This window comes from Emys orbicularis, chromosome 8 (genome assembly GCF_028017835.1).
Source record: "Emys orbicularis isolate rEmyOrb1 chromosome 8, rEmyOrb1.hap1, whole genome shotgun sequence".
Taxonomy (NCBI): domain Eukaryota; kingdom Metazoa; phylum Chordata; order Testudines; family Emydidae; genus Emys; species Emys orbicularis.
The window spans coordinates 110,939,509-110,959,927 of record NC_088690.1 but is presented as its reverse complement, the minus strand read 5'-3'; the positions used below and the strand labels follow the sequence as shown (position 1 = coordinate 110,959,927).

At 48.7% G+C, this 20,419-nt stretch overlaps 1 protein-coding gene across 8 annotated transcripts in view; it reads right to left on the bottom strand.

Moving 5' to 3' along the window:
- Positions 1 to 1,179, bottom strand: part of CYFIP2 (cytoplasmic FMR1 interacting protein 2) — a 63,706-nt gene extending 62,527 nt beyond the window's left edge. For 7 of the 8 annotated variants that reach the window (XM_065408886.1, XM_065408887.1, XM_065408892.1 and 4 more), the window contains exon 1: positions 1,063 to 1,179. In XM_065408886.1, coding sequence (XP_065264958.1) covers positions 1,063 to 1,179 — 117 coding nt within the window. The remainder of the gene's footprint in view (positions 1 to 1,062) is intronic. The other variant, XM_065408891.1, reaches the window with a different exon arrangement.
- Positions 1,180 to 20,419: the final 19,240 nt, after the last annotated feature.

Sequence of the window (20,419 nt, the reverse complement as noted above, 5' to 3'; positions counted from 1 at the left end):
CTATAGGGAGTCAGGGGAAGATCAAGAACCCAGGAGTCCTGACTCTCAGTCCCCTGATTCCAGGCAGACTTGGATGTGAACTAATCTAAGATACAAATGCATGATGCTGCTCCTCCCCAACACCGCCAACAAAACTGGCTTTGGTGAAATTGTATTCACTTCAGTAATTGATTCCTCCCAGCTCCTGGATTAAGAGTAGAGTTACAAGGGCATCTGTAGCATATCTGTCGTGAAACTAGATATCTACACAGCACATTCATTTCTGGGATAATGTAGCCGGGGAGAGCCAGTCTGAGGACTGGAGTGGCGGGGTGGAGGGCAGTGGTGAAGGCTAGCAACCAACGCCCGGGGTTAAGCATGATATGGAAACAGGCTTGACCAGGTTTTCCAGACTCAGGTTAGCCCAGGTATTTTAGACTCAACCTTATTCATGCCTGTGTGGGCTCCCTGAAATGGGGCTGTCCTGGACCAACTTCGCTCTTCCCTCCAGCGTGCTCACAGGAAGCTGGCCAGGAGGGAGTGAAAATACTGGAGAAGTAGACAAATTAAAAACAATGGCAGGATTGCCTCGGGAGGGCTGGAATTTGACCCACAAGTGCCTGTGGAGCTGATAACTTGTACTAGATGCTAATGCTACAGCACGAGTGTCCGATCTGACCTAGTGAAACAAATTTTGCAATCCTCCATGCATGACAAGGCAATCACTGCACACATAGTTACACATTAACATGGGGAGCAAGCCAATCGAGGAGGCAGGAGTGTGGTGGGGGGGAGGAGTAAATATCCACATACTATATATTACCTGGTGTCTATATTATAAGATATATGCACTACATAGAAAGAGGAACCAACAGGACCTGTACACAGCAAAGCACATCTTGTGATCTTTTACTGTTGAAATAACTTTCCTCTGTCCCGTATTTTCTCCCATACTTTGGTCCTCATCCCTTACTCATACTAGAAGATCCTTTTGACTGGTCTGCAAACAACCATGCACACCTCTTAGGAGTTACCATTCTAAAGCTCGCCTCCCCGAGCCAAAATCTGGGAACTGGTACATACCTGGTACATGATGGAAGAGGGAGGTGGCTCGATGCATGGCTGCTGATCTGGCAGCGGTAGCTCCTCCAGCAGGTCCACATTGGACAAGGCATCTTCCAGCGTGACGTGAGTGGTCATGACTCTGGATTTTCAGGCGATGTTAGGAAACAGTAGCTAAAAATTCATAGAAAGGGAGTGAAGGGAAATGACCCAGCAGAACAAACCCATTCCTCGTCTGGCTTGCATTTCAAGCACCGTCTCAGGTGCCCTGTCCAAACAGCAAGCTAATATTCCAGTATTTAAATGAAAAGATATTGCCAGAGACGATGGCTTAGAACTTATCTCCATTAGAGATTTTTGCATCGGGTCAAAATCCTGAGTGTAAATGCACTGCACTGGTGTGAACTGGGGTTTGCTCTTGCTCTTGTTTAGTCTGGTATGAAACTGGTGTAAGCCCCATTTTACACCAGTGCAACGTATCTACACCAGCATAGCGACAATGGTGCAAAAATCCCTAATGCAGACAAGCCCTTAGGCGCTATGCCTCAGGTTTTAAAATACCATCAGACCTTGGAACCATGGGGTCAAATCCCCACAAACCCGATTCATCCCCTTGAATGTTCAAAGTGGATAAAAAGGGTTTCTATCACCCTTGTATCTTTGAAAAAAAGCAGTGCAAAATGGGAAAGCGTTCATTATCTGCCAAGTGGTGCATGGGGCTTTAACTCCTCGTAAAGCCCATGGGAGCCCCATAGCTAGATTGTCTCTGAAGGTTTCCCTGAATCCTGTGCACCTGTATCTCTTCTCTGGTTAGTGCCCGCCAAGTACAACAAGCATAAGCCGATCTGAGAGCCTGGACTGACAACCCAGAGCCTGATCTGAAGCTATCTAGAGGCTAATTCAGGGGTAGGCAACCTATGGCATGTGTGCCGAAGGCGGCACGCGAGCTGATTTTCAATGTCACTCACACGGCCCGGGTCCTGGCCACTGGTCCAGGGGGCTCTGCATTTTAATTTAATTTTAAATGAAGCTTCTTAAACATTTTAAAAACCTTATTTACTTTACATACAACAATAGTTTAGTTATATATTATAGACTTATAGAAACAGACCTTCTAAAAACATTAAAATGTATTACTGGCACGCGAAACCTTAAATTAGAGTCAATAAATGAAGACTCGGCACACCACTTCTGAAAGGTTGCCGACCCCTGGGCTAATTATTTCGATTTAGTTATGTACTGCTGCACTGAAGCCCACTGAAGTCAGCAGAAGACTTGCCATTTAATTCAATGGGCTTTTGGCTGAGTCTTGAATGAGACTGCATATTTCATCTTTTTTTGTTGATTGTGCCCAAGACCGATGTAGGCAGATGATGAGGCCGCGAGAGCTGGCTTTCCCACAAATATTTAAGCCTCTGCTGTGTTTTTATTGCTTACCCTTTGGGATCCACAAGGCATCATTGTGTTTCTGCCCATAGAGCTGCAGAATATGGGAAGCTTAACGGTGGCTTAAATTTGGGGTGTATTGCAAACTGTAAAAATTACAAACTGTCACTTTAAATCCTAAAAGGATTCCTGGTCCTGCTTGCAGGCTACAAATTGTGTAGGAAGCAGGCAATCTTTGTCTACTGCAGTCAGTCTGCAAAGAGCCAGCCTTAAAGCAAGGTGGGGTGAGTTGTGCCTCTCTACTTGAGGGAGCAACCTGCTTTCTCTCTCTCTGTTTTTAGTTCTTGTGTGTTTAAGGTTCTGGATTTTAAGAAACAAAGTCATGTTACATTGCAACTGGCCAGAAAAGATAAAAACATAAAACACTCTAACTTCTCATTGCAAACCATCAACATAACAAGAGTCACCTTTGCACAGCCCCCTCTCTTCCTGTGCTCAGCACAGGGAGGGACTCACTGAGAAGCAGGGCCTATCTCTTTTATTTATTCAGCTAGCTTCCAGGTTCTAAAATGTCTGAGCCTGTCAAACAAAACCCAACTAGCTGAGCTGGCACTGGTCAACCTAAAACTTGCAAGACACCATTCCCCCCCCCCCAAATAGTCTGCATGAGATGTTTAATTCTCCTCTCAGTACATACCCAGAGTGCTCACTGACACTTGTGGGGTTAACACACATGCTAAGGGAAGAGACGCATACATCAAATTTAAACTACCATATTTTCTGCCTCTCTTTTAAGCTTCAGTGCATGTAGTAGGAATGACGGAGAAGACAATCCCATGCTTACTGAAAATCCTTTGCCATTTTAATTCTTCTGTGCAAAACAGTTTGATACAGCAACATACCGGAAAGCACACATTGTAACTGAGTCAGGTGGAAGCATGCACTCCAAAAAGCAAAGAGGTATTTTTAGAACAGCTCTGTAAAATGAGAACCACCAAACTGAGGGACAGGCACACTGAATAAAGCTTGAAACTTTGACGTTTCAAATGAATCTCAAAGGAAGCCAAAGTGAAAATCAAGTTATGCGCTTGGGTGGAATGCAGCAAAGAAATAAGTTGCAACCCTTTAAAAATGCCTTTTCTTATGATTCTTGTAAAAAGCAACAGAGAGTCCTGTGGCACCTTTAAGACTAACAGATGTGTTGGAGCATAAGCTTTCGTGGGTGAATACCCACTTCGTCAGATGCATGATTCTTGGAGAGCCTTGGTGAGGTAGTATCGTCTCCCTTTTGGTGTTTTCTGGGTCACTGAAGACCCCTCCGAATGTGAAAACGCAAATATCAGAAGACTCATTGCAACCCCTGCATCAGCCATCCATAAACTACGAAGGTGATTTCACAAAGGGAAGCAATACTTTTTAAATGTCTCATTGGAAGCTGAATTTTCTGCCGAATTACCCTCCCGCCCCTCCACAGCTTGGCTAGTGGGGAATCCAGAGATGAATCTCAATTTTCAATCTTTCCTCTACAGTTCTCCTTTCAGAACTGAGGTTTCCCTTTAGATTTCAGCACTAAGAGTGAAGTCTTACATCTCAGATCTGAGAAGGACAAAAGAAAATTTGTGTCCAAAACATGATACTAGCACCTCTCACGCAGAGGAATACAGCTGAGGGGTCTGTGTGGTGTGTGTACAGTGCTCAGACATCATGGTGTCATTGAAATACTGGTCCTGATGCTCCATTGCCCTGTACCTTGTGTCTTCAATACTGCCTGTGCAAACGGAATGCAGAAAAGGGGTAGAGCGCTACCATTCTGTCTGGTAGCATTTTGCACCCACTTTGCACTGGCATGAGTGACGACACAAGGTGCAAGGCAGCGGAGAATCAGGCCCGATGCTTTCAAACTGAAGCCGTGTAGAGCAAGCCATCTGCTAAGAACAAAACTATCCCACCCTACTGACTGACTCTACTTTCTCTTTCGTCCTTCATCCCCTTCTGCTAAAATTACTGTTGCAAAGCACAGCAGCAGTCAAAACCCTCTTCCCACCCTGATATGCTGCAGTCAGAAACAGCTTCCTCTTTGCCCCAGAATGTACTAATGGGCACTGCATCTGCTGATCAACAAAAATGATTAGGGGGCTGGAGCACATGACTTATGAGGAGAGGCTGAGGGAACTGGGATTGTTTAGTCTGCAGAAGAGAAGAATGAGGGGGGATTTGATAGCTGCTTTCAACTACCTGAAAGGGGGGTTCCAAAGAGGATGGATCTAGACTGTTCTCAGTGGTACCAGATGACAGAACAAGGAGTAATGGTCTCAAGTTGCAGTGGGGGAGGTTTAGGTTGGATATTAGAAAAAACTTTTTCACTAGGAGGGTGGTGAAGCACTGGAATGGGTTACCTAGGGAGGTGGTGGAATCTCCTTCTGTAGAGGTTTTTAAGGGCAGGCTTGAAAAAGCCCTGGCTGGGATGATTTAGTTGGGGATTGGTCCTGCTTTGAGCAGGGGGTTGGACTAGATGACCTCCTAAGGTCTCTTCCAAGCCTGATATTCTATGATTCTATGATCAAGGGGGGGTAGGCCATATTTGCAGGATGGGGGACTATATGCTGAGAAGCAGGGACTCTGAAAAAAATTTGGGGATGGTAGTGGAACATGAGTTCCCGGTGTGGTCAAAAGAGCTAATGTGATGCTGGGATGCATAAACAGGGGAATCTCGGGTAGGAGTAGAGAGGTTATTTTACCTCTATATTTGGCACTGGTGTGACCGCTGCTGGAATCCTGTCTCCAGTTCTGGTGTCCACAATTCAAGAAGGATGTTGATAAATCAGAGAGGGTTCAGAGAAGAGCCACAAGAATGATTAAAGGATTGGAGACCCTGCCTTATGGGGATAGACGCAAGGAGCTCAATCTATTTAGCTTAACAAAGGGGGAACGTTAAGGAGTGTCTTGATTACATAGGGAACACATATTTAATAATGGGCTCTTCCATCTAGCAGAGAAAGGAATAACACGATCCAATGGCTGGAAGCTGGAGCTAGACAAATTCAGACTGGAAATAAGGCATAAATTTTTAGTAGTGAGAATAATTAATCATTGGAGCAATTTACCAAGAATCAAGGTGGATTCTCCATCACTGACCATTTTTAAATCAGGTCTGGATGTTTTTCTGAAAGCTCTGCTCTAGCCATTATTGTGGGGCAGTTCTGTGGCTTGTGCTATACAGTAGGTCAGACTAGATGATCACAATGGTCCCTTATGGCCTTGGAATCTAGGAAGCTATGAACCTTTCTCAGGCCTTGGCTACACTGGCGCTGTACAGCGCTGCAACTTGCTGCGCTCAGGGGTGTGAAAAAACACCCCCCTGAGCGCAGCGAGTACAGCGCTGTAAAGCGCCAGTGTAATCAGAGCCTGCAGCGCTGCACGCTCGCTCGCAACGCTGCAAGCTATTCCCCTCGGAGAGGTGGAGTACATACAGCGCTGCGACTACACTCGTGCTTCACAGCGCTGCCGCGAGTGTAGCCAAGGTTCACTGCGCTGCTGCGAGTATGAAGTCCCGAGTGTAGCCAAGGCCTCAGTAGCAGTGCTTTTCTCCAGCCTGCTCCCCCCCAGTCTCTTTCCAAACCTCATTCTCCATTGCCTTCAGCATCTCCTTTTCCAGGTTCCCAAACCCAGCTCTGTACCCACCTCTGCTTCTCATGTCCATAAGTAGTTGCAGGATTGGGGACGTGGGTAGGACAAAGAAAGGAACAGACCATTTTATACCATTGTATATAGCCATGTATCCCAGCTTTATTGTAGTCTTGTTATTTCTCAAGCTATAAGGCAAATTCTAACTATTCGGTGTTAGGATGAGACCTTCACTGGGGGATAAATTACCCCACATCTGCCAACTGTGGTGCATCTTCTGGAGCATCTGGTGCTGACCAGGATCAGGGACGAAATACTGGACTAGATGGACCGGGGATCTGATCCAGTCTGGTACTTTATAGAGTCATAGATTTTAAAGCCAGAAAAGACCATTCATGACTCCTGCATAACACACGTGATTGACTTTCACCCAGTAATTCCTGCATCAAGGCAAATAAGTCCTGGCCGAGCTTTAACATGTTCTTGAGAAAGACTTCCAATTCTGACTTAAAAACTTCAAGCAAAGTCCCTTGGTAAATGGTTCCAACAGTTAATTACCCAATTCCTATATTCCTTTACATTAATTGTTCAGTGATAACACACTGTGAAACTTCTCAAATCCATTCAAGTTTCCTTGGGACATTTCTTTGTATTTAATCAAACATCTTTATTGAAGTTTTTGAGGGCGAGCCCATGTTAGCGAAAGCATGAACTCTGAAATGGCCTGATTAAGACAGAAAATACAAAGATGTGTCACTTGCTGGGAGTTTACCAACAACTGAAAATGTTGCCGTGATGACCTGGTTACTTACGACAAACTGAGCAGCTTGAAAGATGAAATTATTATTTGTACTGCAGTAACATCTGCAGCCCCCAATAAAGGTTCAAGGCCCCATTGTGTCTGGCACTGTACACGCACGTAATGCAAAGACAGTCCCTGCCCCAGAGACCTTATAGGCTACACATAGGAAAAGAGGCAGCAGGAAGAAACAACAAATGGATGAGGAGAGCGCATGGTAACAGTGAGACCGTTAAGATTAGTGTAACAAGCAGTGGTCACAGCCCATCAGCGGTCTAGCTGTTGTCAAGTGTTTGGTAGGCGTCATGACATAGATGGATTTAAAGGAGGACGTCGTAGTGGCCTTCTGGATTTAATTAAGAAGGATTTAATTAAGCTCTTGCATGGCACTGGAGACTCGGCGTCCAAGTGCTAATTTAAATGTTCCCTACGCACAACAAAGCACAACAAAGAGGTATCCTCAGAAAGAAAAGTAAAATCGGACAGTCCCGTTCCTGATTGCCATTGCAGCTGTACACACATCTGCACAAGAACAAAAGAATTTGCAGCGCTGTCTGTTTGGAAGGCAGCAGCAGGGTCTCGTGGAGGGGGTGGTGCACTGGGTGTCGGGAGATCTGGATTCTAACCCCAACTCTGCCACTGACCTGCTGGGTGACCTTGGCACAGCACGTCCCTGCTCTGTGCTGCTCTTTCTCTTCCCACTCTTTGTCTGTCTTGCCTGTTTAGATTATAAATTCTGTGGGGCAGGGACCATCTCTCACTGTGTGTCTGTAGCATGATGCAGCCCTGATCTTGGATGGGGGGGGGGTGTCTCCAGGTCAGGGACAGGCAAACTACGGCCCAGGGGCCGCATCCGGCCCTTCAGACATTTTAATCTGGCCCTTGAGCTCCTTCCGGGGAGCAGAGTCCAGGGGTTGCCCCGCTCCACGCATGCCGTGGCTCCGCACGGTTCCCAGAAGCAGCAGCGTGTCCCCCCTGCAGCTCCTAGGTGTAGGGGCAGCCAGGGGGCTCTGCACACTGCCGCCGCCCCAAGCACCACCCCTGCAGGCCGGCAACCACAGCCAATGGGAGCTGCAGTGGCGGCGCCTGCGGATGGGGCAGCGCGCAGAGCCGCCTGGCCGCGCCTCCGCATAGGAGCTGGAGGGGGGACATGCCACTGCTTCCAGGAGCTGCTTGAGGTAAACGCCACTCGGCGCCTGCACCCCTGCCCCCCTCCAGCGCCCCAACCCCCTGCCCCAGCCCTGATCCCCCTCCCACACCCTGAACTCATTTCTGGCCCCACCCCAGAGCCCGCACCCTCAGCCGGAGCCCTCAACCCTCCCGCACCCCAGCCCCCAATTTTGTGAGCATTCATGGCCCGTCATACAATTTCCATACCCAGATGTGGCCCTCGGGCCAAAAAGTTTGCCCACCCCTGCCCTAGGTGCTACTGGAATATGCATAATAATAGCAATAATGAGAAGCTGAAAAGTCTTCAGGATGGATACTCAAGGGACCTATCCTTGCATCCAGGGGAGAAATTCTTGCTTGATGAGATTTAGGGGTTAGGATTGATGCTTCTCTTCTGCTGAATTGTCTTTGTTTTACTATTGTAGATTCATATATAGCCCTGAAAAGCCAGGAACACCTCCTTTTTAACCATTTTATTTGAGGGAGGGGTTTTTCTTTCTTCCCCTTTATGGTACTGTACTCTGGGGAACCTGCCCATGGCTGTTCTGAAGATGAAACAAAGGGCTGTAATCCATGCAATATTTTCTTCTAATCTGTGGAATTTTACATGCAAATACCCAAGCCCTAAGGAGAGACTATACATTTGAGAGAAAATTAGGCAGTGACCATGACGCAAAGCAAAATTTCCCTCCTTGTCTTTTCAATGCAAGGTTTTTGAACGGTAATGCTGAGGCTGGAGTGGTGAATTCATCTGGTGCCATCTTCGGCCAGTTAATGCCATTGTAGTCTAACGACCAAATCAGACGAAGGAGAGGGTGTCTTTTTCCAAGAATATGGCGGTGGGGTCACTGGGTCAGTGATCAAAAAGCCAACATCGAGCATTAACCAGCAGCAGCCATCTGTGGCTCCTGGGCAGGGTCTCTGACATTCAGCGTTCAAAAGAGATGATTGAGCAGTGTAAAAACAGTTTGAGCTCTATTTGTGGTTCACTGAGGTGCTTCCTGTGTTGTCATGCCTGAGAGATCATCCTTGCAACAGAAATGCAGTCAAATGAAAGCACAACAGCACACACACCCGGGGTAGATTACATCACCCGTGAACATGGGGCTTTTGCGCTTCATTAATATATGCACGCAAGGTGGATCTTTATCTTTCAGACGGGAAATATATCCTGCCATATCTGTCGCAGACTCAAGCGCCCGGGAGCAAGAAACAATCACTTACAACTATCTTTTTGGGTATTTATCATGCGATGATTCTCTTCCCCACACCCACACGCAGACAAGAGAGGCAACTTTACCAAATGGCATCACACCTACAAACCTCACAGCTGATTCAATAACTTTTGAGTGGCAGCCAAACATTAGCATTACAGGATCCAACCCAGGCTATTAAGAGTTTCTTTTTCATTTAATTGCACCTTTCATCCCAAAGGATCCTCAAAGCAATTTATATCTCGATCACCCATTTCTCAAATTCTCCAACAAGCACCTCCATGCTTTCTCCTATGCTGCCCCTAATGCATGGGAGGAACTCCTCACAAAATTCCACCAAATCACCACATTGTCCTCCTTAACACCCTCCTCTGCCATGATACCTACAAAAAAACAAAACAAAAAACAACAACCCTCTGAACAATGGATAAGCAGCTGGTGTGCTGTGATTGCTGCTTCTCATGCTGATCAGTAGCAGCTCATTATAACTTTGTGCTCTCCACGTCTAACTGCTTTATAAACCTGCTGTCTCTCATCTACTACTATTGCAAGCTCTTTGGGAGGGACTGTCTCATTGTTATAATGCTGTGGAATGCCTAACACAAAGGAACCAGGGCCGGTAGACTCTATAGTAATAATAAATCTATTCACATAAACACAGCCCAGCTAAAATGCAGCCAGCAAGTGATATCCAGCACTTGGCACAACACTGGCCAAGGACAACAGGGCAAAGCTTTTCAAAGGATGCCATACTTTAGGAATTTCAAGGCCCATGCAGAGCAGACACGATCTCAGACATGAAGCTCCTCTCATCAAAAAACCCTACAGAATTAACTGCATTGAACTGGATAGATCTTCCTCCGAAGGATAAAGGGATGAGTGAATCCACACGGTATTTGAACTTGGGATTCAAGTGTAGGTCCTCTATTTTATGCCTAAAGCTTAAAACAGGCTTGAAGTATTTGCCATGAAATGTCTTTAGACCACAGAGTCTCTTTTAGCTACATTCCTGGCTATGATCTACAGACAAGTCTTGATTCTTCAGATCAGTATAACTTTTGGGGGAATGAAGAAGGACCCCTCACTCAAGCTTGGGGCAGGATTCCAAATAACTGGTGCACTATATCCACAAGCAGCCTGTCAGCCAGCAACAGTGAACCAGCTATTTGCTTACCCAGAAGTTGCAGTGGAGGAGAGACAGGGAGGAAGTGAGTTATGCTGTTTGATCTAGTCAGCTTGCCCTGATCCAGCAGATGAGACTCATGCTGGTGCCAAAACAGCTGTAAGGGTAGGGGATAGGGAAAGAAACAGCAAGGGCTACTCTAGAGCGTCGCACCTTTAGTCCTGCTGCCTGTAATACCATGGAGACCAGGCTGCAGTGTCATGCAGAGAGAGGAGTGGCAAAATGGGCCATCTATGAGAAAGAGCACAGCTGTGGGGAAGAAAGATGAACTTGTGGTTAAGGCACTTGTCTGATACTTAAAAGACCTGTGTTTGATTCCCAGCAATGCTGAAGGCTCCCTGCGTAAGGCACGTAATTTCTCTGTACCTCCGTTTGCTAGCTGTAAAATGGGGATAATGCTTCCCTCCCCTACAAGGGCTTTAGGAGAATACCTCATCCACGTTTGTGAAGTGCTCAGATACTCTGGTGTTGGTACGGAGATACTCATTTGACCAAAACATGTATGCAGGAGGCACAAAAGTAAGGCAGTTGAGTGCTATTTTGGGAAGAAGAGATGTTGCTAATATGAAGTAGGCTAAAATAAATAAATAGAGATATACCTATCTCATAGAACTGGAAGGGACCCCAAAAGGTCATTGAGTCCAGCCCCCTGCCTTCAATAGCAGGACCAAGTACTGATTTTGCCCCAGATCTCTAAGTGGCCCCCTCAAGGATTGAACTCACATCACAACCCTGGGTTTAGCAGGCCAATGCTCAAACCATTGAGCTATCCCTCCCCCCCGACATAGGTTATGTCAACACTACAGCCTATGTCGGCACAATTCATGTAGCTCGGGGTGTGACTAAACCACCCTGAGCGACATAAGTTACATTGACTTAAGCACTCATGCACACAGCACTGTCAGTGGGAGAGCTTCTCCCACCGACACGGCTTTTGCCGTTCGCAGAGATGGTTTTATTCTGCCGACAGGAGAGCTCTCTCCCATCGGCATTGAGTGTCTTCACCAGACTCCCTACAGGGGCGCAGCTGCATGGGTACAGCTGCAGCGCTGTAGTTGTAGACATGGCCTTAGTCTAAGAATAATCTTGATTGCTAGTAGCTGGCAAGAAATAGTTGGAGTACTTCCTGTGAAATTAAATGTCACACGTCGACAAAGAAATGTCATGGTTTGTTAGTCAATCATTTAAAAAGTAACTTCCTCTTTTTCTTGGATATATGCAAGTTGATAAATTATTAATTAATTATTATTATTATTATATTGTTCTGCCTTGGGCTCCTCAGTGGTCAGGTTTGTTGCACGGACCCTGGTCTGAGAATGAAAGGCATCACCTGATTACATAGACTTTGCTAACAAAAATCAACTGTACACACCAGGGCTAAATTCCTTTCTCTGAGGAATTACTCTGGATTTACACTGGTATAGCAGACAGCATAATTTGGCCCCAGGAATCTGTCAAGGTGACTAACATCTGGCAATCCTCATAATCTATAACATGAGCATGGGGTTTTTTTTAGTTTCCTATGTAGAGTAGGAAGGCTTAGGTGGTTTAGTGACCTGACACAATTAAGTGAGATACTTGTGATCCAAAAAACACAGCTACAAACCCCCATGCTGAAAGCTACGGATGGCTAGGTGGGCCAAGTTATGCAATATCCTCTTCCTTGCCAAAGTATAAATGTTCATCTCTAGATGTCACCTCCCGCCCCCAAACCCCAGCAAATATACAGAAGCAAGCACAAAGGTTTCAGTTTGCCTCTCACGGTTCATTCCTGATCCCTTCAGAAATTTCCTGGAAAAGCCATTCACTTCTTTTCACTCAGGACCTGACTGGCACCAGAGTGGGAGTTAACTTGTTTCCCCTTATTTCAAACCCACTCAAACATCATGGCTTTGAAAGTTCGTTACCCGGTGCACGTCTCATGGCTGAAAAGTGACCATGAGTTTAAATGATGGGGGGGGGGGGGGAAGGTCTGCAAACTCTGGCTGGTTTAGTGATGAACCAAAAATATAGTCTGCAAAACCACATCTTCCACAAAGTTCATGTCCATAATTTCCACCCTCAACTCAAACTGCAATCTCTTCTGCCTGCTCTCTTTCAGTAGAGCCAGGGGAACACTATGACCAGGGCAATACTTTTTATGATGTTCCAGTTATTGTTTGTGCGTTCACATCTGCTAGCCGCGGTGATTCCCATCCGATTTCCCCTTGAGCATTCCCATTATTCGTATCCACCCAAATCACGGTGTCCCTGCAGCATCTCGCTGCTCAAATTCTCTAATTAGAAGCTGCCATTATTACTAAACCACGAGCAATTGGGGGAGCAGCTGTGGTTTGAGTCAGGAGGCGTTTGCTCCCCCAGATTGCAACATTTCCCTCCAACCACTAATTCTAGCTCATCACATTTTCCGTGCCGAGTGAAAAGGGGGGTGGAAATTAGGCTTTTTTGCTGCCTAGTGTGTGCACTAGAATAAACAGGGAGGCGCTGAATATTGCAGGTACCCGAAGCATTCTGGGATACATCATCTTGTAACAGCTTCTGCACGGCTGATCTGGGCCCTGTCTCTCTCCCCCAGGGGAACGGCAGCACCTGCCTCTTGTGCTTTGCCTGGGGGAACCCAAATCCCCCCCGACGGTGGCATTACAAATAAACCCAACCCCGCCCAGCCAAGGGGCTGCCGGGCATCCCCAGCAGAGCCCAGCGCAGGGCTCGCCGCCGGCTGCAGAGGGGTCTCGGTGGCAGGGGGCTGCAGCCCCGCGACTGCCCGGAGCCCCGCGAGCGGGCAGCCTGCCCCGGGCCGGCCCCTGTCCCTTCCCCGCGGCCGGGGAGAGCGGGGCGCCTCGCTGCTCCGGGCCGGGGATCGCCCCTCTGCAGAGCCGGCTCCCGCGGGGCGCTGCCCGGTCCCAGCCCGGGGCCCTCCTCCCGCGTCCCCCGGCTGGGGGCTCCCCCCGCGCCCCGCTCACCGGCCGCCGGGGAGGGATGCTCGGGAGCCGCCTCCTCTTGCTGCCGCTGCCACTGCCGCCGCCTGTCTCGGTGTCACACACAAAGAGCAGGAAACGGCTGCAGCAAGTGCACTTCCTGAGCTCCCCGCTGCGCGCCCCGGCGACCGCCAGCCCGGCGCACTGGGGATGCTCCGGCCCCCGCCCGCCGGCTGCACGGGGGATGCTCCGGCCCCCGCCCGCCCGCCGGCTGCACGGGGGATGCTCCGGCCCCCGCCCGCCCGCCCGCCGCACGGGGGATGCTCCGGCCCCCGCCCGCCCGCCGGCTGCACGGAGGATGCTCCGGCCCCCGCCCGCCCGCCCGCCGCACGGGGGATGCTCCGGCCGGCCCCGCGGCGCTCGGGGATTGACAGGCTGATCCCCCCTCCAGCGCGGACCCCTCCTCCCTCCCCCCCAGCGCGCACCCCGCCCCCCACCTCCCTCAGCGCGCACCCCGCCCCCCCACTGCGCACTCCTCCCTGCCCCCCAGCGCGCACCCCCACACACCCCAGCACCCCCACAGACCCTTCCCTCAGCACCCACACCCTCCCACCAGCACCCACAGCCACACACTGCACCCACACACACACCCTCCCACCAGCACCCACAGCCACACACTGCACCCACACACACACCCTCCCACCAGCACCCACAGCCACACACTGCACCCACACACACACCCTCCCACCAGCACCCACAGCCACACACTGCACCCACACACACACGCCCAGCACACACACACTCTTTTCATTTACAAATGCAAGGTCCTGTCCTTCTGCTCTTCCGTGTTTGAGAAAGATGAATTCAAACTGGAACAGGTGCAGAGAAGGAGTACTGTGTCCAGTTTTGGGCCCCACACTACAAGAAGGGTGTGGAAAAATTGGAGGGAGTCCAGCGGAGGGCAACAAAAATGATTAGGGGGCTGGAGCACATGATTTATGAGGAGAGGCTGAGGGAACTGGGATTGTTTAGTCTGCAGAAGAGAAGAATGAGGGGGGATTTGATAGTTGCTTTCAATTACCTGAAGGGGGGTTCCAAAGGGGATGAAGCTCGGCAGTTCTCAGTGGTGGCAAGTGACAGAACAAAGAGCAATGGTCTCAAGTTGCAGTGGGGGAGGTCTAGGTTGGATATTAGGAAACACTATTTCACTAGGAAGGTGGTGAAGCACTGGAATGGGTTACCTAGGGAGGTAGTGGAATCTCCTTCCTTAGAGGTTTTTAAGGTCAGGCTTGACAAAGCCCAGGCTGGGATGATTTAGTTGGGGATTGGTCCTGCTTTGAGCAGGGGGTTGGACTAGATGACCTCCTGAGGTCCCTTCCAACCCTGATATTCTATGATTCTATGAAGGGCTACTAGGATGATCCGAGGAATGGAAAACCTACCTAATGAGAGCAGAGTCAAATAGCTCTGCTTGTTTAGCCTAACCAAAAGAAGGCTGAGGGGAGATGATTGCTCTCTATAAATACATCAGAGGGATAAATACCAGGGTGGGAAAGGAGATATTTAAGTTAAATGCTGATGTGGACACAAGAACAAATGGATATAAACTAGCCATCAACAAGTCTAGGCTTGAAATTAGACGAAGGTTTCTAACCACGAGAGGAGTGAAGTTCTGGAACAGCCTCCTAAGGGGAGCAATGGGGGCAAAAAACTTAATTGGCTTCAAGACTGAGCTTGGTAAGTTTATGGAGGGGATGGAATGCTGGGACTGCCTACAATGGTATGTAGCCCATCTGTGACTGCTAGCAGCAAATATCTCCAATGGCCAGTGATGGGACACTAGATAGGGATGGCTCTGAGTTACTATAAAGAATTCCCTGGCTGGTGGGTGTTTCCCACATACTCAGGGTCTAACTGATCGCCATATTGGGAGCTGGGCAGAAATTTCCCCCCAGGTCAGATTGACAGACACCGTGGGGGGTTTTCGCCTTTCTCTGCAGCATGGGGCATGGGTCAATGGCAGGTTTAAACTAGTGTACATGGTGGATTCTCTGTAATGTGAAGACTTTAAATGAAGATTTGAAGACTTCAGTAACTCAGCCAGAGGTTAGGGGTCTCGTACAAGAGTGGGTGGGTGAGGTGCTGTGGCTTGCAATGTGCAGGAGGTCAGACTAGATGATCATGATGGTCCCTTCTGGCCTTAGAGTCTATGAATCTATACTGCACTCTAAGCTTGGGTCTGTGGGATCTCGAGCATCCACGCTCCCCATGCCCCCAGTCTCTCTGCGGTGCTCACACATCCATACTGCACTACGTAGAGCTTCTGACTCAGGCCTGAAACTTGACTTGTGTCCACTCTGCAAAAGACAGCGTTTGGACCCGAGTTGCTCCGGGAGTCGGCCTCTGACCCACCCTACAAACAGAGTCCTAGCATCCAGGTCCTGAGGGCTTGCTAACCTGTGTCAGGCTGATTTGTGTGTGCACGGAACAAGGGCTTGGGCTCAAACCCAAGTCAGAGTCTGGGCTTAGTGAGCAGTGTAGACATACCCATAGTGTTACTGTGATGTAAAGAACTATAGCAACAATTCATAATAACTGGGGACACAGTGGCTGAAATATCTGAGAAAGAATGTACCCATTTTTTTTAACAAGGCACCAGTTAAAAAGGAAAAGGTCTTTTAGTTGTATGTATTTGTATTGCAGTAGTGCCTTGGAGCTCCTGAAATGGACCAGGACCCCATTGTGCTGGTTACGAGACACAGAGCAAAAAAAGACTGATTTGTTTCAGAGGATAAGCACCGGGGATGCCCTGGCTATATGTGCTTCCTATTCCAACTATTAACACTTTACTATATATATGTGCCCCATCATTATCCTGTTAATGCAGCGCTGATAGGAAAATCTCACTGAAAAATGGAAAAAATTGTCAGTGAAAATTCCTGTGGATTTCCCCCCATGTACTGACCCACTCTAACAATAACCACAGTGCTACTTTATTTCTTCTTTGTATTTCCACAGTGCCTTGTAGTCCGAGTCATGAATCAGGACCCCACTGTGCTAGGTGCTGTACAGAAACAGAACAAAAAGACCGTCCCTGTCCCAAGGGGTTTGTAATCTAAGTATAAGACAAAAGACAGCCGATGGATACAGACAGGGAAAGGGGGACTGCAAGGAAACAATAGAACAATATTGAGCAGCACGATAGACAGCCTTCTCTGCACACCAGCAATTTAGCCATTGTAACATTCTGGTAATTTCATGACCACGTTTTTATTTACTGCTTTTAACATCTTAAATCATCGAGGAATAGACTGTTTTCCTTCTGGGGATCTCTTTGCACAATGGGAAGAATCCAAGCGATGAGCAGGCCACATACATGTGTGTATGTACCATCGGTGTACGGGTGTGATGAGAGACAGCGACAGTGGGCGAAAGATCATGACACTGTGGTGAGATGAAGAGACTATGAGTATGTCTACACAGCAAAAGCTGTGCATGGTCTAGCCTACCCAAACTAGCTTGAATCCAGATGGCATGTGGATAATAATTGTAGTGAAGTCAGCACAGTGTAGGCTTCAGAACAGGCTAGCAAGCAGAGTACATACCCAGGGTCTGTTCCAGGTTTGTACTACCTGTGCTGAAAAAGTTCAGGGTAGACTTGATCACAGACAGTGGTGCTGGAACATTTTTAATATTGGGGTGCTGAAAGCCAGCCCTCTCACCCCTGCTGCACCCCTGCCCCGCCCCCCCCCCAGAGCTGGGGCCGGGAGCAGGGCCGTATCTCTGGGAGGTGGGACCCAGACTGGGGTAAGGGGGCCGAAGACCTCTAGTTCCCATGCCTATGATCACAGATCCCATTGGCAGAACAGAAATGTAATAATAGAGGGCTCTTCAATCTAGCAGAAGTATAACAAGGTCCAATGACTAGAAGTTGAAGCTATACAACTTAGTGCAAGAAATAAGGTGCAAGTTTTTAACAGTGTGGGTATTTATCTACTGGAACAATTTTCCAAGGGTGGTTGTGGATTCTCCCTCACTGGAAATGTTTAAATGAAATGTGGATGTTTTTCTAAAAGATATGCTCTAGTTCCATCACAGCCAGTGGACTTGAAACAACAATAAATTAGGGAAGTTTTGTGGCCTGTGTTATACAGGAGGCCAGACTGGATGATCACAGTGGTCCCCTCTGGGCTTAAAATCTATGAATCTCTGATCCTCAGAGTTTTAAAAAAGGTAAAGCTCAATAAAGTGTCCTTTAAAAAAACCTGTTTGGGTAAGGAGCTGATTTGAGGCTGATTCTTCACCTGAAAGTTGATCGCACCATTTGAACATTGGCTACGGAAAAGCTAATCCGGAGGTGATAAAAATCTTTCAAAGACAATGACATGAAGTCAAGCATCCATGATGTTTGGGAATCCACTTGTGACTTGGTAGTTTGCAGTGCTGGTTGGCAAATGCCCAAGGCTACTCATGTCTAGGAGCAGTCACTGAGAGAGCCTCATGGGAAGATAAACAGAGAGGGCAGAAATCGAAGAGACTGTATTTCATCACATACAGAGTCAGTGCCACAGACACACAAAGTTGCTTCACCTCATGTAGTGCCAGATCCCGTAGATGTGGTCTGACTCTCAGAGATCGTGTGATTGTCTCCCGACAGCTAATGAGCAGCTAAAACAGGGAGGCTTAAGGCTGGGTGATCAAAAGGAGAGCTTATGCTACTAAGGGGACCAAATGAAGCCAGCTCACAGTTTTCCCAGTGCTCCTAAAGCTGTTTGAGTGAAACAGGCAAACAAAGGCAATTGTGTCTCTTACCTGTGATGAAAAACAGGCAGCAGTGGGTGTGCACACTGAATATCCATCTGCCATCAGGCTCCTCGGGCAGATGTTGCAGAGATGCAGTGGAAATGGTTTCCGCTCTCAGCATGTTATCAGTGTGCTGGAAATAGGGTTCCTGTATCTCATGGGAGTGGCTGTGAGTGCAGTCCAGTTACAGGCCTGCTAGTATTCTCACCTCTTCTTTGCTGGGGGTTTCTATAACTAGACTATATAAAGTTGCCCCAGACTAATATTGGTCAGACAAGGAGCCAGCATAGGAAAGAATTGTATAAATAATATGCACTTACTGACATCTGGCTCTGTTAGCTCACTGGGTTACACCTGGAGGGTGTGGAGAATCGGTTGGTTATCTGCTGGGTCACAAAGAGCTGTGCCCAGCGGGAGGGACCCAGCAGGGAGGCAGGACACCTCAGGGGAGAGTAGGTTTTGAGAGCCTCTCCTGGGAAGGGAACTCTGATAGAAGGCCTGGAAGGCAGCTACAGGGTGGAGTGAGCGCCTCTTTGAACCGGGATAAAAGGGCAGGAACTGACCTTTAGGGAGAAAACCCTGGGAGCTCTTGCTCACTACAGGAGCTGAAAGGTGTCTGCAGAACCTGGAAAGGGGCTCTGGAAAAAGGCAGGGCAAGATAGGAAGAACTAAGAAGTCTGGAGGCTGAGTGAGCAGACCGTGGCTGCTCACTATCGGGTCCCCAGAGTGGACCCTAGACTAGAGTGGGGGTCTGGGTTCCCCTACCAGCTACCAAGGAAGGTGGAGTGAAACCTGATTCAAGGGGTTAATACTATTGAAAACACTGGAACAAGGGGTGTAAGGACCCCTGGGCCTAGAGTTAGAGGCAGGAGACTTGGGGTAGGATCACTGCAGGGCTGACGAGACGGGGGGGGGGGGGGGGGGGGGAAGCTGGTACAAATTACCAGGGCCCGGTGGTCCAGAAGGGGGTCCGGGGCCCGGCTTCCCCCCCCTCCTCGTTGGCCCTGTTTAGCCGGTCCGCCCTTGCTGGGGGGCCTGAAAAAATTCCGGGCCCGGCTTCCCCGGCTTCCCCCTCCTCTCGTCGGCCCTGTTTAGCCGGTCCGCCCTTGCTGGGGGGCCCAAAAATTTTTTTTCACCGGGGCCTGAACCTGCTCTCGGCAGCCCTGAATTGGACTTTTGACCGTGGGACTGAATGTGACCTTCCTGGCGGGCAAAGTCACAAGAAGAAGTGGACCACCCTAGGGTCAGAGCGGCTGCCAGCAGGGGGCACCAGAGCAGGATAGCCTGCTCCACCAGGCCCAGCCACAAGGGGGTGAGTCACTCTTCTACAGCCCCCATCTGAGCACAGAATTTGGCCTTTAAGATCTTGTATGAAAGTCTGTCTTTAAAACAGTATGTTCTGGCGGTGGTAAGAGCCAGAGACATTCCCCACTGTTGCTGGATGGGGCACCAGTGTGAAAAATAAAAACCACAGTTGTTATATGACCACTTTATTCACTGTAAAAAAAATATACTCTGTACCCAAAGAATTCCTATGCAAGAAGATCTCAACATTACATTTAACAGTATTATTTAGTGCAATCGGTTGTAACTAATAAATATTTCCTTTACTTTATCCAAGAATAAATACTGTCTTAAAGGCATTACCCAGTGGGGCAATATTACAGTTACAAACACATTAGCAACCTGCTCAGGACTTGGGGGGGCCCACACTGTGATGGTCCCTTACATGCAGGGCTAATGTGCAAGGCGCCTACCTTCGCACATCCTGCACAAGGGTCTGCCACAATTACAGTCCTTGTGCTTGGGGAAGAACCCCTTCAGTGCCCCACTGTGGGTAAAGGGTGCGGGAGGGGAGGAGGCAGAGTCATGGCCAAGTCCCCCCCACATCAGTCACAAATGCTGCAGTCCCATGTGCCCTGGGCTGCTCACAATTCCCCTCTGAGCTCCCCAGGGTGCAGTTCCACATGGTGCCCTATTCAGGGCAGTGATTATAAGCCAGATTTGGTGCCACAAGAACATGGCAGTGGGTGAACTGAAACCAGTGGGGAGGAACAAAGAGAAATCGGATGGAACTTGAGATACCGCAGAATTCTATTTGTGGCTGGTCATGCCCCAGCAGGGCCGGTGCTACCATTTAGGCAAACTAGGCGGTTGCCTAGGGTGCCAAGATTTGGGGGGCGCCAAAAAGTGGTGCCCCCAATTTTTTTTTACAGCGTTCCTATGCCCCCTCCCCGAGCGCGCGGTCACCGCTCCACTTCTCCTGCCTCCCAGGCTTGCG